At 44.8% G+C, this 15,978-nt stretch overlaps 1 protein-coding gene across 1 annotated transcript in view; it reads right to left on the bottom strand.

The window, feature by feature from the left end:
- Nucleotides 1-299: 299 nt before the first annotated feature.
- Nucleotides 300-15,978, bottom strand: part of LOC127908061 (ankyrin-2-like) — a 168,035-nt gene continuing 152,356 nt past the window's right edge. The window contains exons 13-16 of the mRNA XM_052465068.1: nt 15,501-15,698; nt 13,780-13,878; nt 11,408-11,605; nt 300-455 (exon numbers count right to left, since the gene is read on the bottom strand). Of these exons, the coding sequence (XP_052321028.1) occupies nt 342-455; nt 11,408-11,605; nt 13,780-13,878; nt 15,501-15,698 (609 nt within the window). The 3' untranslated portion in view covers nt 300-341. The remainder of the gene's footprint in view (nt 456-11,407; nt 11,606-13,779; nt 13,879-15,500; nt 15,699-15,978) is intronic.

Genomic DNA, 15,978 nt, shown 5'->3' with positions numbered 1-15,978 from the left:
TTTCTGTTACATGTAGAGGAGTGAATCCTTTCTGTTAGGGGGAGGATACATGTAGAGGAGTGAATCCTTTCTGTTAGGGGGAGGATACATGGAGTGAATCCTTTCTGTTAGGGAGGATACATGTAGAGGAGTGAATCCTTTCTGTTAGGGAGGAGGATACATGTAGAGGAGTGAATCCTTTCTGTAAGGGAGGAGGATACATGTAGAGGAGTGAATCCTTTCTGTTAGGGAGGAGGATACATGTAGAGGAGTGAATCATTTCTGTAAGGGAGGAGGATACATGTAGAGGAGTGAATCCTTTCTGTTAGGGAGGATACATGTAGAGGAGTGAATCATTTCTGTTAGGGAGGAGGATACATGTAGAGGAGTGAATCCTTTCTGTTAGGGAGGATACATGTAGAGGAGTGAATCCTTTCTGTTAGGGAGGATGATACATGTAGAGGAGTGAATCCTTTCTGTAAGGGAGGAGGATACATGTAGAGGAGTGAATCCTTTCTGTAAGGGAGGAGGATACATGTAGAGGAGTGAATCCTTTCTGTAAGGGAGGAGGATACATGTAGAGGAGTGAATCCTTTCTGTAAGGGAGGAGGATACATGTAGAGGATCCTTTCTGTAGGGAGGAGGAACATGTAGAGGAGTGAATCCTTTCTGTTAGGAGGAGGATACATGTAGAGGAGTGAATCCTTTCTGTTAGGGGAGGATACATGTAGAGGAGTGAATCCTTTCTGTTAGGGAGGAGGATACATGTAGAGGAGTGAATCATTTCTGTTAGGGGAGGATACATGTAGAGAGTGAATCCTTTCTGTTAGGGGGGAATACATGTAGAGGAGTGAATCCTTTCTGTAAGGGGAGGATACATGTAGAGGAGTGAATCTTTCTGTTTCTGTGAATCCTTTCTGGGAGGAGGATACATGTAGAGGAGTGAATCCTTTCTGTTAGGGAGGAGGATACATGTAGAGGAGTGAATCCTTTCTGTAAGGGAGGAGGATACATGTAGAGGAGTGAATCATTTCTGTTAGGGGGGAGGATACATGTAGAGGAGTGAATCCTTTCTGTAAGGGAGGAGGATACATGTAGAGGAGTGAATCCTTTCTGTAAGGGAGGAGGATACATGTAGAGGAGTGAATCCTTTCTGTTAGGAGGAGGATACATGTAGAGGAGTGAATCCTTTCTGTTAGGGAGGAGGATACATGTAGAGGAGTGAATCCTTTCTGTTAGGAGGAGGATACATGTAGAGGAGTGAATCATTTCTGTTAGGGGGGAGGATACATGTAGAGGAGTGAATCCTTTCTGTTAGGGAGGAGGATACATGTAGAGGAGTGAATCATTTCTGTTAGGATACATGGGAGGATGAATCATTTCTGTAAGGAGGGAGTGAATCTTTCTTTCTGTTAGGGGGAGGATACATGTAGAGGAGTGAATCCTTTCTGTAAGGGAGGAGGATACATGTAGAGGAGTGAATCCTTTCTGTTAGGAGGAGGATACATGTAGAGGAGTGAATCCTTTCTGTAAGGGGGAGGATACATGTAGAGGAGTGAATCCTTTCTGTTAGGGAGGAGGATACATGTAGAGGAGTGAATCCTTTCTGTTAGGGGGAGGATACATGTAGAGGAGTGAATCCTTTCTGTTAGGAGGAGGATACATGTAGAGGAGTGAATCCTTTCTGTAAGGAGGGAGGATACATGTAGAGGAGTGAATCCTTTCTGTTAGGGGGGAGGATACATGTAGAGGAGTGAATCCTTTCTGTTAGGGAGGAGGATACATGTAGAGGAGTGAATCCTTTCTGTTAGGAGGATACATGTAGAGGAGTGAATCCTTTCTGTTAGGGGGAGGATACATGTAGAGGAGTGAATCCTTTCTGTTAGAGGAGGGGAGGATACATGTAGAGGAGTGAATCCTTTCTGTTAGGGGGAGGATACATGTAGAGGAGTGAATCCTTTCTGTTAGGGGGAGGATACATGTAGAGGAGTGAATCCTTTCTGAGGATCATTTCTGTTAGGAGGATACATGTAGAGGAGTGAATCCTTTCTGTTAGGGAGGAGGATACATGTAGAGGAGTGAATCCTTTCTGTAAGGGAGGAGGATACATGTAGAGGAGTGAATCATTTCTGTTAGGGAGGATACATGTAGAGGAGTGAATCCATTTCTGTTAGGGAGGAGGATACATGTAGAGGAGTGAATCCTTTCTGTAAGGGAGGAGGATACATGTAGAGGAATCCTTTCTGTTAGGAGGAGGATACCTTTCTGTTAGGGGAGGATACATGTAGAGGATGAATCCTTTCTGTAGAGGAGGATACATGTAGAGGAGTGAATCATTTCTGTTTCATGTAGAGGAGTGAAGGTTAGGGAGGATACATCCTTTCTGTTAGGGAGGAGGATACATGAAGTGAATCCTTTCTGTTAGGGAGGAGGATACATGTAGAGGAGTGAATCCTTTCTGTTAGGGAGGAGGATACATGTAGAGGAGTGAATCCTTTCTGTAAGGGAGGAGGATACATGTAGAGGAGTGAATCCTTTCTGTAGGAGGATACATGTAGAGGAGAATCCTTTCTGTAAGGGGAGGATACATGTAGAGGAGTGAATCCTTTCTGTTAGGAGGAGGATACATGAGGATGAATCATGTAGAGGATACATGTAGAGGAGTGAATCCTTTCTGTTAGGGAGGAGGATACATGTAGAGGAGTGAATCCTTTCTGTAAGGGAGAGGATACATGTAGAGGAGTGAATCCTTTCTGTTAGGAGGAGGATACATGTAGAGGAGTGAATCCTTTCTGTAAGGGAGGAGGATACATGTAGAGGAGTGAATCCTTTCTGTTAGGGGGAGGATACATGTAGAGGAGTGAATCCTTTCTGTAAGGGAGGAGGATACATGTAGAGGAGTGAATCCTTTCTGTAAGGGAGGAGGATACATGTAGAGGAGTGAATCCTTTCTGTTAGGGAGGATACATGTAGAGGAGTGAATCCTTTCTGTTAGGGAGGAGGATACATGTAGAGGAGTGAATCCTTTCTGTAAGGGAGGAGGATACATGTAGAGGAGTGAATCCTTTCTGTTAGGGGGGAGGATACATGATACATAGAGGAGTGAATCATTTCTAAGGGAGGATACATTAGGGAGGAGGATACATGTAGAGGAGTGAATCCTTTCTGTAAGGGGGAGGATACATGTAGAGGAGTGAATCCTTTCTGTTAGGGAGGAGGATACATGTAGAGGAGTGAATCCTTTCTGTTAGGAGGAGGATACATGTAGAGGAGTGAATCCTTTCTGTTAGGGGAGGATACATGTAGAGGAGTGAATCCTTTCTGTTAGGGGGGAGGATACATGTAGAGGAGTGAATCCTTTCTGTTAGGGGGAGGATACATGTAGAGGAGTGAATCCTTTCTGTTAGGAGGAGGATACATGTAGAGGAGTGAATCCTTTCTGTAGGAGGGAGGATACATGTGTGAATCCTTTCTGTTAGGGGAGGATACATGTAGAGGAGTGAATCCTTTCTGTTAGGGAGGAGGATACATGTAGAGGAGTGAATCCTTTCTGTTAGGAGGAGGATACATGTAGAGGAGTGAATCCTTTCTGTTAGGGAGGAGGATACATGTAGAGGAGTGAATCCTTTCTGTAAGGGAGGAGGATACATGTAGAGGAGTGAATCCTTTCTGTTAGGGAGGAGGATACATGTAGAGGAGTGAATCCTTTCTGTTAGAATCCTTTCTGGAGGAGGATACATGTAGAGAGGAGTGAATCCTTTCTGTTAGGAGGAGGATACATGTAGAGGAGTGAATCCTTTCTGTTAGGGGGAGGATACATGTAGAGGAGTGAATCCTTTCTGTTAGGGAGGAGGATACATGTAGAGGAGTGAATCATTTCTGTTAGGGGGAGGATACATGTAGAGGAGTGAATCCTTTCTTCTGAATCCTTTCTGTAGGGAGGAGGATACATGTAGAGGAGTGAATCCTTTCTGTTAGGAGGAGGATACATGAATCATTTCTGTTAGGGGAGGATACATGTAGAATCCTTTCTAGGAGGAGGATACATGTAGAGGAGTGAATCATTTCTGTTAGGGAGGATACATGTAGAGGAGTGAATCCTTTCTGTTAGGGAGGAGGATACATGTAGAGGAGTGAATCCTTTCTGTTAGGGAGGGATACATGTAGAGGAGTGAATCCTTTCTGTTAGGGAGGAGGATACATGTAGAGGAGTGAATCCTTTCTGTAAGGGAGGAGGATACATGTAGAGGAGTGAATCCTTTCTGTAAGGGAGGAGGATACATGTAGAGGAGTGAATCCTTTCTGTTAGGGAGGAGGATACATGTAGAGGAGTGAATCCTTTCTGTAAGGGAGGAGGATACATGTAGAGGAGTGAATCCTTTCTGTTAGGAGGAGGATACATGTAGAGGAGTGAATCATTTCTGTTAGGGGGGAGGATACATGTAGAGGAGTGAATCCTTTCTGTTAGGGAGGAGGATACATGTAGAGGAGTGAATCATTTCTGTTAGGGGGGAGGATACATGGAGAGGAGTGAATCATTTCTGCAAGGGAGGATACATGTAGAGGAGTGAATCCTTTCTGTAAGGGGGGAGGATACATGTAGAGGAGTGAATCCTTTCTGTAAGGGGGGAGGATACATGTAGAGGAGTGAATCCTTTCTGTAAGGGAGGAGGATACATGTAGAGGAGTGAATCCTTTCTGTTAGGAGGAGGATACATGTAGAGGAGTGAATCCTTTCTGTAAGGGGGAGGATACATGTAGAGGAGTGAATCCTTTCTGTTAGGGAGGAGGATACATGTAGAGGAGTGAATCCTTTCTGTTAGGGGGAGGATACATGTAGAGGAGTGAATCCTTTCTGTTAGGAGGAGGATACATGTAGAGGAGTGAATCCTTTCTGTAAGGAGGGAGGATACATGTAGAGGAGTGAATCCTTTCTGTTAGGGGGGAGGATACATGTAGAGGAGTGAATCCTTTCTGTTAGGGAGGAGGATACATGTAGAGGAGTGAATCCTTTCTGTTAGGAGGAGGATACATGTAGAGGAGTGAATCCTTTCTGTTAGGGAGGAGGATACATGTAGAGGAGTGAATCCTTTCTGTAAGGGAGGAGGATACATGTAGAGGAGTGAATCATTTCTGTTAGGGGGGAGGATACATGTAGAGGAGTGAATCCTTTCTGTTAAGGGGGAGGATACATGTAGAGGAGTGAATCCTTTCTGTAAGGGGGGAGGATACATGTAGAGGAGTGAATCCTTTCTGTTAGGGAGGAGGATACATGTAGAGGAGTGAATCCTTTCTGTTAGGAGGAGGATACATGTAGAGGAGTGAATCCTTTCTGTTAGGGAGGAGGATACATGTAGAGGAGTGAATCCTTTCTGTAAGGGAGGAGGATACATGTAGAGGAGTGAATCATTTCTGTTAGGGGGGAGGATACATGTAGAGGAGTGAATCCTTTCTGTAAGGGAGGAGGATACATGTAGAGGAGTGAATCCTTTCTGTTAGGGAGGAGGATACATGTTAGGAGGAGATACATGTGAGTGAATCCTTTCTGTTAGGAGGAGGATACATGTAGAGAGTGAATCCTTTCTGTTGAATCATTTCTGTTAGGGGAGGATACATGTAGAGGAGTGAATCCTTTCTGTTGAAGGGAGGAGGATACATGTAGAGGAGTGAATCCTTTTCTGTGAATCCTTTCTGGGAGGAGGATACATGTAGAGGAGTGAATCCTTTCTGTTAGGGAGGAGGATACATGTAGAGGAGTGAATCCTTTCTGTTAGGGAGGAGGATACATGTAGAGGAGTGAATCCTTTCTGTTAGGGAGGAGGATACATGTAGAGGAGTGAATCCTTTCTGTTAGGGAGGAGGATACATGTAGAGGAGTGAATCCTTTCTGTAAGGGAGGAGGATACATGTAGAGGAGTGAATCCTTTCTGTAGGGGAGGAGGATACATGTAGAGGAGTGAATCCTTTCTGTTAGGAGGAGGATACATGTAGAGAGTGAATCCTTTCTGTAAGGGAGGAGGATCATGTAGAGGAGTGAATCCTTTCTGTTAGGAGGAGGATACATGTAGAGGAGTGAATCCTGTTAGGGGGAGGATTTCTGTTAGGGAGGAGGATACATGTAGAGGAGTGAATCCTTTCTGTTAGGGGGAGGATACATGTAGAGGAGTGAATCATTTCTGTAAGGGAGGATACATGTAGAGGAGTGAATCCTTTCTGTAAGGGGGAGGATACATGTAGAGGAGGAATCCTTTCTGTAAGGAGGAGGATACATGTAGAGGAGTGAATCCTTTCTGTAAGGGAGGAGGATACATGTAGAGGAGTGAATCCTTTCTGTTAGGGAGGAGGATACATGTAGAGGAGTGAATCCTTTCTGGGAGGATACATGTAGAGGAGTGAATCCTTTCTGTTAGGGAGGAGGATACATGTAGAGGAGTGAATCCTTTCTGAGGAGGATACATGTAGAGGAGTGAATCCTTTCTGTTAGGGGAGGATACATGTAGAGGAGTGAATCCTTTCTGTTAGGGAGGAGGATACATGTAGAGGAGTGAATCCTTTCTGTTAGGGGGAGGATACATGTAGAGGAGTGAATCTTTCTTTCTGAATCCTTTCTTAGGGGGAGGATACATGTAGAGGAGTGAATCCTTTCTGTTAGGGGAGGATACATGTAGAGGAGTGAATCCTTTCTGTTAGGGAGGAGGATACATGTAGAGGAGTGAATCCTTTCTGTTAGGGAGGAGGATACATGTAGAGGAGTGAATCCTTTCTGTTAGGAGGATACATGAGAGGAGTGAATCCTTTCTGTTAGGGAGGGATACATGTAGAGGAGTGAATCCTTTCTGTTAGGGGGAGGATACATGTAGAGGAGTGAATCCTTTCTGTAAGGGGGAGGATACATGTAGAGGAGTGAATCCTTTCTGTTAGGGAGGAGGATACATGTAGAGGAGTGAATCCTTTCTGTTAGGAGGAGGATACATGTAGAGGAGTGAATCCTTTCTGTTAGGGAGGAGGATACATGTAGAGGAGTGAATCCTTTCTGTTAGGGGGAGGATACATGTAGAGGAGTGAATCCTTTTCTGTTAGGGAGGAGGATACATGTAGAGGAGTGAATCCTTTCTTAGGGGGGAGGATACATGTAGAGGAGTGAATCCTTTCTGTTAGGGAGGAGGATACATGTGGGGGAGGTAGAGGAGTGAATCCTTTCTGTTAGGGAGGAGGATACATGTAGAGGAGTGAATCCTTTCTGTTAGGGGGAGGATACATGTAGAGGAGTGAATCCTTTCTGTTAGGGGAGGATACATGTAGAGGAGTGAATCCTTTCTGTTAGGGAGGAGGATACATGTAGAGGAGTGAATCCTTTCTGTTAGGGAGGAGGATACATGTAGAGGAGTGAATCCTTTCTGTTAGGGAGGAGGATACATGTTTCTTTCTGTTAGGAGGAGGATACATGTAGAGGAGTGAATCCTTTCTGTTAGGGAGGAGGATACATGTAGAGGATAATCCTTTCTGTTAGGGGGAGGATACATGTAGAGGAGTGAATCCTTTCTGTTAGGGAGGAGGATACATGTAGAGGAGTGAATCCTTTCTGTTAGGAGGAGGATACATGTAGAGGAGTGAATCCTTTCTGTTAGGGAGGAGGATACATGTAGAGGAGTGAATCCTTTCTGTTAGGGAGGAGGATACATGTAGAGGAGTGAATCCTTTCTGTTAGGGGGGAGGATACATGTAGAGGAGTGAATCCTTTCTGTAAGGGAGGATACATGTAGAGGAGTGAATCCTTTCTGTAAGGGAGGATACATGTAGAGGAGTGAATCCTTTCTGTTAGGGAGGAGGATACATGTAGAGGAGTGAATCCTTTCTGTAAGGGAGGAGGATACATGTAGAGGAGTGAATCCTTTCTGTTAGGAGGAGGATACATGTAGAGGAGTGAATCCTTTCTGTTAGGGAGGAGGATACATGTAGAGGAGTGAATCCTTTCTGTAAGGGAGGAGGATACATGTAGAGGAGTGAATCCTTTCTGTTAGGGGGGAGGATACATGTAGAGGAGTGAATCCTTTCTGTTAGGGGGGAGGATACATGTAGAGGAGTGAATCCTTTCTGTTAGGGGGAGGATACATCCTTTCTGTTAGGGGGGAGGATACATGTAGAGGAGTGAATCCTTTCTGTTAGGGGGGAGGATACATGTAGAGGAGTGAATCCTTTCTGTTAGGGAGGAGGATACATGTAGAGGAGTGAATCCTTTCTGTTAGGGGGGAGGATACATGTAGAGGAGTGAATCCTTTCTGTTAGGAGGAGGATACATGTAGAGGAGTGAATCCTTTCTGTTAGGGAGGAGGATACATGTAGAGGAGTGAATCCTTTCTGTTAGGGAGGAGGATACATGTAGAGGAGTGAATCCTTTCTGTAAGGGGGAGGATACATGTAGAGGAGTGAATCCTTTCTGTAAGGGAGGAGGATACATGTAGAGGAGTGAATCCTTTCTGTTAGGGAGGAGGATACATGTAGAGTGAATCCTTTCTGTAGGGGGAGGATCCTTTCTGTTAGGGGGAGGATACATGTAGAGGAGTGAATCCTTTCTGTAAGGGGGAGGATACATGTAGAGGAGTGAATCCTTTCTGTTGATACATGTAGAGGAGTGAATCCTTTCTGTTAGGGGAGGATACATGTGAATCCTTTCTGTTAGGGGGAGGATACATGTAGAGGAGTGAATCCTTTCTGTTAGGAGGAGGATACATGTAGAGGAGTGAATCCTTTCTGTTAGGGGGGAGGATACATGTAGAGGAGTGAATCCTTTCTGTTAGGGAGGAGGATACATGTAGAGGAGTGAATCCTTTCTGTTAGGGAGGAGGATACATGTAGAGGAGTGAATCCTTTCTGTTAGGGAGGAGGATACATGGAGGATACATGTAGAGGAGGATACATGTAGAGGAGTGAATCCTTTCTGTTAGGAGGAGGATACATGTAGAGGAGTGAATCCTTTCTGTTAGGGGGAGGATACATGTAGAGGAGTGAATCCTTTCTGTAAGGGAGGAGGATACATGTAGAGGAGTGAATCCTTTCTGTTAGGGGGAGGATACATGTAGAGGAGTGAATCTTTCTTAAGGAGGAGGATACTGTGAATCCTTTCTGTAAGGGGGAGGATACATGTAGAGGAGTGAATCCTTTCTGTAAGGGAGGAGGATACATGTAGAGGAGTGAATCCTTTCTGTAAGGGAGGATACATGTAGAGGAGTGAATCCTTTCTGTTAGGGAGGAGGATACATGTAGAGGAGTGAATCCTTTCTGTTGGGGGGAGGATACATGTAGAGGAGTGAATCCTTTCTGTTAGGAGGAGGATACATGTAGAGGAGTGAATCCTTTCTGTTAGGAGGGAGGATACATGTAGAGGAGTGAATCCTTTCTGTTAGGGAGGAGGATACATGTAGAGGAGTGAATCCTTTCTGTTAGGGAGGAGGATACATGTAGAGGAGTGAATCCTTTCTGTTAGGGAGGAGGATACATGTAGAGGAGTGAATCCTTTCTGTTAGGGGGGAGGATACATGTAGAGGAGTGAATCCTTTCTGTTAGGAGGATACATGGAGGATGAATCCTTTCTGTTAGGGGAGGATACATGTAGAGGAGTGAATCCTTTCTGTTAGGGAGGAGGATACATGTAGAGGAGTGAATCCTTTCTAGGGGGAGGATACATGTAGAGGAGTGAATCCTTTCTGTTAGGAGGAGGATACATGTAGAGGAGTGAATCCTTTCTGTAAGGGAGGAGGATACATGTAGAGGAGTGAATCCTTTCTGTTAGGGAGGAGGATACATGTAGAGGAGTGAATCCTTTCTGTAAGGGAGGAGGATACATGTAGAGGAGTGAATCCTTTCTAGGGAGGAGGATACATGTAGAGAATCCTTTCTGTAAGGGAGGAGGATACATGTAGAGGAGTGAATCCTTTCTGTAAGGGAGGAGGATACATGTAGAGGAGTGAATCCTTTCTGTTAGGGAGGAGGATACATGTAGAGGAGTGAATCCTTTCTGTAAGGGAGGATACATGTAGAGGAGTGAATCCTTTCTGTTAGGAGGAGGATACATGTAGAGGAGTGAATCCTTTCTGTTAGGAGGAGGATACATGTAGAGGAGTGAATCCTTTCTGTTAGGGAGGAGGATACATGTAGAGGAGTGAATCCTTTCTGTTAGGGGGGAGGATACATGTAGAGGAGTGAATCCTTTCTGTTAGGGAGGAGGATACATGTAGAGGAGTGAATCCTTTCTGTTAGGGGGAGGATACATGTAGAGGAGTGAATCCTTTCTGTTAGGGGGAGGATACATGTAGAGGAGTGAATCCTTTCTGTAAGGAGGAGGATACATGTAGAGGAGTGAATCATTTCTGTAAGGGAGGAGGATACATGTAGAGGAGACAGACAGTGTGTGTGTGTGTGTGTGTGTATGTGTGTGTGTATGTGTGTGTGTGTGTATCCTACCTTGGTAGCCAGTGAGTGTGTGTGTATCCTACCTTGGTAGCCAGTGAGTGTGTGTGTATCCTACCTTGGTAGCCAGTGAGTGTGTGTGTATCCTACCTTGGTAGCCAGTGAGTGTGTGTGTATCCTACCTTGGTAGCCAGTGAGTGTGTGTGTATCCTACCTTGGTAGCCAGTGAGTGTGTGTGTATCCTACCTTGGTAGCCAGTGAGTGTGTGTGTATATGTGTGTGTATGTGTGTGTGTGTATCCTACCTTGGTAGCCAGTGAGTGTGTGTGTATCCTACCTTGGTAGCCAGTGAGTGTGTGTGTATCCTACCTTGGTAGCCAGTGTGTGTGTGTATCCTACCTTGGTAGCCAGTGAGTGTGTGTGTATCCTACCTTGGTAGCCAGTGAGTGTGTGTGTATCCTACCTTGGTAGCCAGTGAGTGTGTGTGTATCCTACCTTGGTAGCCAGTGAGTGTGTGTGTATCCTACCTTGGTAGCCAGTGAGTGTGTGTGTATATGTGTGTGTATGTGTGTGTGTGTGTGTGTGTGTGTGTATCCTACCTTGGTAGCCAGTGAGTGTGTGTGTATCCTACCTTGGTAGCCAGTGAGTGTGTGTGTATCCTACCTTGGTAGCCAGTGTGTGTGTGTGTATCCTACCTTGGTAGCCAGTGAGTGTGTGTGTATCCTACCTTGGTAGCCAGTGAGTGTGTGTGTATCCTACCTTGGTAGCCAGTGAGTGTGTGTAGCCAGTATCCTACCTTGGTAGCCAGTGTGTGTGTGTGTATCCTACCTTGGTAGCCAGTGTGTGTGTGTGTATCCTACCTTGGTAGCCAGTGAGTGTGTGTATCCTACCTTGGTAGCCAGTGTGTGTGTGTGTGTATCCTACCTTGGTAGCCAGTGAGTGTGTGTATCCTACCTTGGTAGCCAGTGTGTGTGTGTGTGTGTATCCTACCTTGGTAGCCAGTGAGTGTGTGTGTATCCTACCTTGGTAGCCAGTGAGTGTGAAGCCCCAGCCTCCAACAACACAGCGGTGGTCTCTAACTGTCCCTCCCTGGCAGCGATGTGCAGAGGACTGTATCCGTTAGTAGTGGAGGCGTCGGGATGAGCCATGTGCTGCAGTAACAGCTGGACGATCTCTGTCTTCCCCAGACGGGACGCGATGTGGAGGGGGGTCTGGTCCTCCTACGGGGACCGAAGGCTTTAGGGCGCTGTGCTCGGCTGGTTAAACCACCATGTAAACTAGCCCCTCACTAGCCATCGGGATAGTTTGGCAAATGATCAACTCACCGGTCTAAAAATGACTGGCCTCGAGCTAGTGGGCTAAGCTTAATTTCCTTCCCTAGTTATACACCTCATGGTTCACCTGTAGATAGATGTCAACTATACACCAGGAAGTGAATCCTTTCTGTAAGTGACTGGTCTGTCTGGCCAGTTGTTACTGTGACTGGTCTGTCTGGCCAGTTGTTACTGTGACTGGTCTGTCTGGTCAGTTGTTACTGTGACTGGTCTGTCTGGTCAGTTGTTACTGTGACTGGTCTGTCTGGTCAGTTGTTACTGTGACTGGTCTGTCTGGTCAATTGTTATTGTGACTGGTCTGTCTGACCAGTTGTTACTGTGACTGGTCTGTCTGGCCAGTTGTTACTGTGACTGGTCTGTCTGGTCAGTTGTTACTATGACTGGTCTGTCTGGTCAGTTGTTACTGTGACTGGTCTGTCTGGTCAGTTGTTACTGTGACTGGTCTGTCTGGTCAGTTGTTACTGTGACTGGTCTGTCTGGTCAGTTGTTACTGTGACTGGTCTGTCTGGTCAGTTGTTACTGTGACTGGTCTGTCTGGTCAGTTGTTACTGTGACTGGTCTGTCTGGTCAGTTGTTACTGTGACTGGTCTGTCTGGTCAGTTGTTACTGTGACTGGTCTGTCTGGTCAGTTGTTACTGTGACTGGTCTGTCTGGTCAGTTGTTACTGTGACTGGTCTGTCTGGTCAGTTGTTACTGTGACTGGTCTGTCTGGTCAGTTGTTACTGTGACTGGTCTGTCTGGTCAGTTGTTACTGTGACTGGTCTGTCTGGTCAGTTGTTACTGTGACTGGTCTGTCTGGCCAGTTGTTACTGTGACTGGTCTGTCTGGCCAGTTGTTACTGTGACTGGTCTGTCTGGCCAGTTGTTACTGTGACTGGTCTGTCTGGTCAGTTGTTACTGTGACTGGTCTGTCTGGCCAGTTGGTACTGTGACTGGTCTGTCTGGCCAGTTGTTACTGTGACTGGTCTGTCTGGCCAGTTGTCACTGTGACTGGTCTGGTCAGTTGTTACTGTGACTGGTCTGTCTGGTCAGTTGTTACTGTGACTGGTCTGTCTGGCCAGTTGTTACTGTGACTGGTCTGTCTGGCCAGTTGTTACTGTGACTGGTCTGTCTGGCCAGTTGTTACTGTGACTGGTCTGTCTGGCCAGTTGTTACTGTGACTGGTCTGTCTGGACAGTTGTTACTGTGACTGGTCTGTCTGGACAGTTGTTACTGTGACTGGTCTGTCTGGCCAGTTGTTATTGTGACTGGTCTGTCTGACCAGTTGTTACTGTGACTGGTCTGGCCAGTTGTTACTGTGACTGGTCTGTCTGCCCAGTTGTTACTGTGACTGGTCTGTCTGGCCAGTAGTTACAGTGACTGGTCTGTCTGGCCAGTTGTTACTGTGACTGGTCTGTTTGGCCAGTTGTTACTGTGACTGGTCTGTCTGCCCAGTTGTTACTGTGACTGGTCTGTCTGCCCAGTTGTTACTGTGACTGGTCTGTCTGGCCAGTTGTTACTGTGACTGGTCTGTCTGGCTAGTTGTTACAGTGACTGGTCTGGTCAGTGGATACTGTGACTGGTCTGTCTGGCCAGTTGTTACTGTGACTGGTCTGTCTGGCCAGGTTTTACTGTGACTGGTCTGTCTGGCCAGTTGTCACTGTGACTGGTCTGGTCAGTTGTTACTGTGACTGGTCTGTCTGGCCAGTTGTTACTGTGACTGGTCTGTCTGACCAGTTGTTACTGTGACTCGTCTGTCTGGCCAGTTGTTACTGTGACTGGTCTGTCTGGCCAGTTGTTACTGTGACTGGTCTGTCTGACCAGTTTTTACTGTGACTGGTCTGTCTGGTCAGTTGTTACTGTGACTGGTCTGTCTGGCCAGTTGTTACTGTGACTGGTCTGTCTGGCTAGTTGTTACAGTGACTGGTCTGACCAGTTGTTACTGTGACTGGTCTGTCTGGCCAGTTGTCACTGTGACTGGTCTGTCTGGCCAGTTGTTACCAGTTGTGTGTTCAACTCCCTGTATTACGATGGGCTGTCATTCGCACGTAGAAAACACCCCCAACAAACTAAATGACTCACTCTTGCCATGGCGTCGACCAGAGCTCCGTTCCTCAGGAGACATCGAACCACCTCTATCTGACCAGCACGGGCCGCCATGTGTAACGCTGTCTCACCACGCTACACACACACACATCATTAGATCACACATCATTAGAACACACACACACATCATTAGAACACACATCATTAGAACACACATCATTACACATCATTAGAACACATCATTAGAACACACACACATCATTAGAACACACATCATTAGAACACACATCATTAGAACACACATCATTAGAACACACATCATTAGAACACACATCATTAGAACACACATCATTAGAACACACATCATTAGAACTCACATCATTAGAACTCATTAGAACACATCATTAGAACACACATCATTAGAACACACATCATTAGAACTCACATCATTAGAACACACATCATTTTATTTTATCTTGTGTCCCATAACTATTTGTACATTTATATATATATATATATATATATATATATATATATATATATATATATATATATATATATATATATATATATATATATATATATATATATAATATGACATTTGTAATGTCTTTACTGTTTTGAAACTGTTGTATGTGTAATGTTTACTGTTCATTTTTGTTGTTTTTCACTTTATATATTCACTTTTGTATATTATCTACCTCACTTGCTTTGGCAATGTTAACACATGTTTCCCATGACAATAAAGCCCTTGAATTAGAACTCACATCATTAGAACACACACAAACACAACCACACCCACTACCAGCTAAAAGAGCTGTTGTGATTGGTCAATACTGACTGTAAAACCCAGGAAGTGGGTGTGTCAATTTGTAGACATGGAATCACTGATCATTTTAAAATAATGTTTACATTACTGCTTTACTCATCATTTACATACTGTATTCTACTGTATTTTAGTCAATACCACTCTGACATTTCTCGTCCTAATATTAATATTTCTTAATTTCATTCTTTTACTTTTAGATTTGGGTGTTGTTGTGTATTGTTAGACTGTACGGTTACTGTACGGTTGGAGCTAGAAACACAAGCATTTAGTTAGATATTACTGTACTGTTGGAGCTAGAAACACAAGCATTTAGTTAGATATTACTGTACGGTTGGAGCTAGAAACACAAGCATTTAGTTAGATATTACTGTACTGTTGGAGCTAGAAACACAAGCATTTAGTTAGATATTACTGTACTGTTGGAGCTAGAAACACCAGCATTTAGTTAGATATTACTGTACTGTTGGAGCTAGAAACACCAGCATTTAGTTAGATATTACTGTACTGTTGGAGCTAGAAACACAAGCTGTTGGAGCTAGAAACACCAGCATTTAGTTAGATATTACTGTACTGTTGGAGCTAGAAACACCAGCATTTAGTTAGATATTACTGTACTGTTGGAGCTAGAAACACCAGCATTTAGTTAGATATTACTGTACTGTTGGAGCTAGAAACACCAGCATTTAGTTAGATATTACTGTACTGTTGGAGCTAGAAACACCAGCATTTAGTTAGATATTACTGTACTGTTGGAGCTAGAAACACCAGCATTTAGTTAGATACTACTGTACTGTTGGAGCTAGAAACACCAGCATTTCACTAGATACTACTGTACTATGGGAGCTGGGAACACCAGCATTTCACTACCCCCCGTAATAACATCTGTTAATGACCGACAACGCTTTAATTTGATAGTATCGGTACTGACGATGTTGCAGACGTCCGGCGAGGCTCCGTTCTGTAGCAGCAGCAGCACCATGTTGAGGTGACCCATAAAGGCTGAGACGTGGATGGGGGTCAGGCCAGACTCCGTGACGGCCTGGACAGAGGCTCCGTATTTCACCAGCAGCTCCATCACCTTCACCCGGTTCTTCTTGCAGGCGATGTGCAGTGGAGTGAACCCATTCTGGAGACATAGAAACACTTCATAGATCAGTATTTCTCTGATGAACCCATTCTGGAGACATAGAAACACACAACATAGATCTGTACCAGTGTATTTCTGGAGACACCCATTCTGGAGACATAGAAACACACAACATAGATCTGTACCAGTGTATTTCTCTGTCTGGAGTGAACCCATTCTGGAGACATAGAAACACACAACATAGATCTGTACCAGTGTGTTTCTCTGTCTGGAGTGAACCCATTCTGGAGACATAGAAACACACAACCTAGATCTGTAC

This window comes from Oncorhynchus keta, chromosome 16, assembly GCF_023373465.1.
Source record: "Oncorhynchus keta strain PuntledgeMale-10-30-2019 chromosome 16, Oket_V2, whole genome shotgun sequence".
NCBI lineage: Eukaryota > Metazoa > Chordata > Actinopteri > Salmoniformes > Salmonidae > Oncorhynchus > Oncorhynchus keta.
This window is presented reverse-complemented; position numbering and strand designations above follow the sequence as displayed.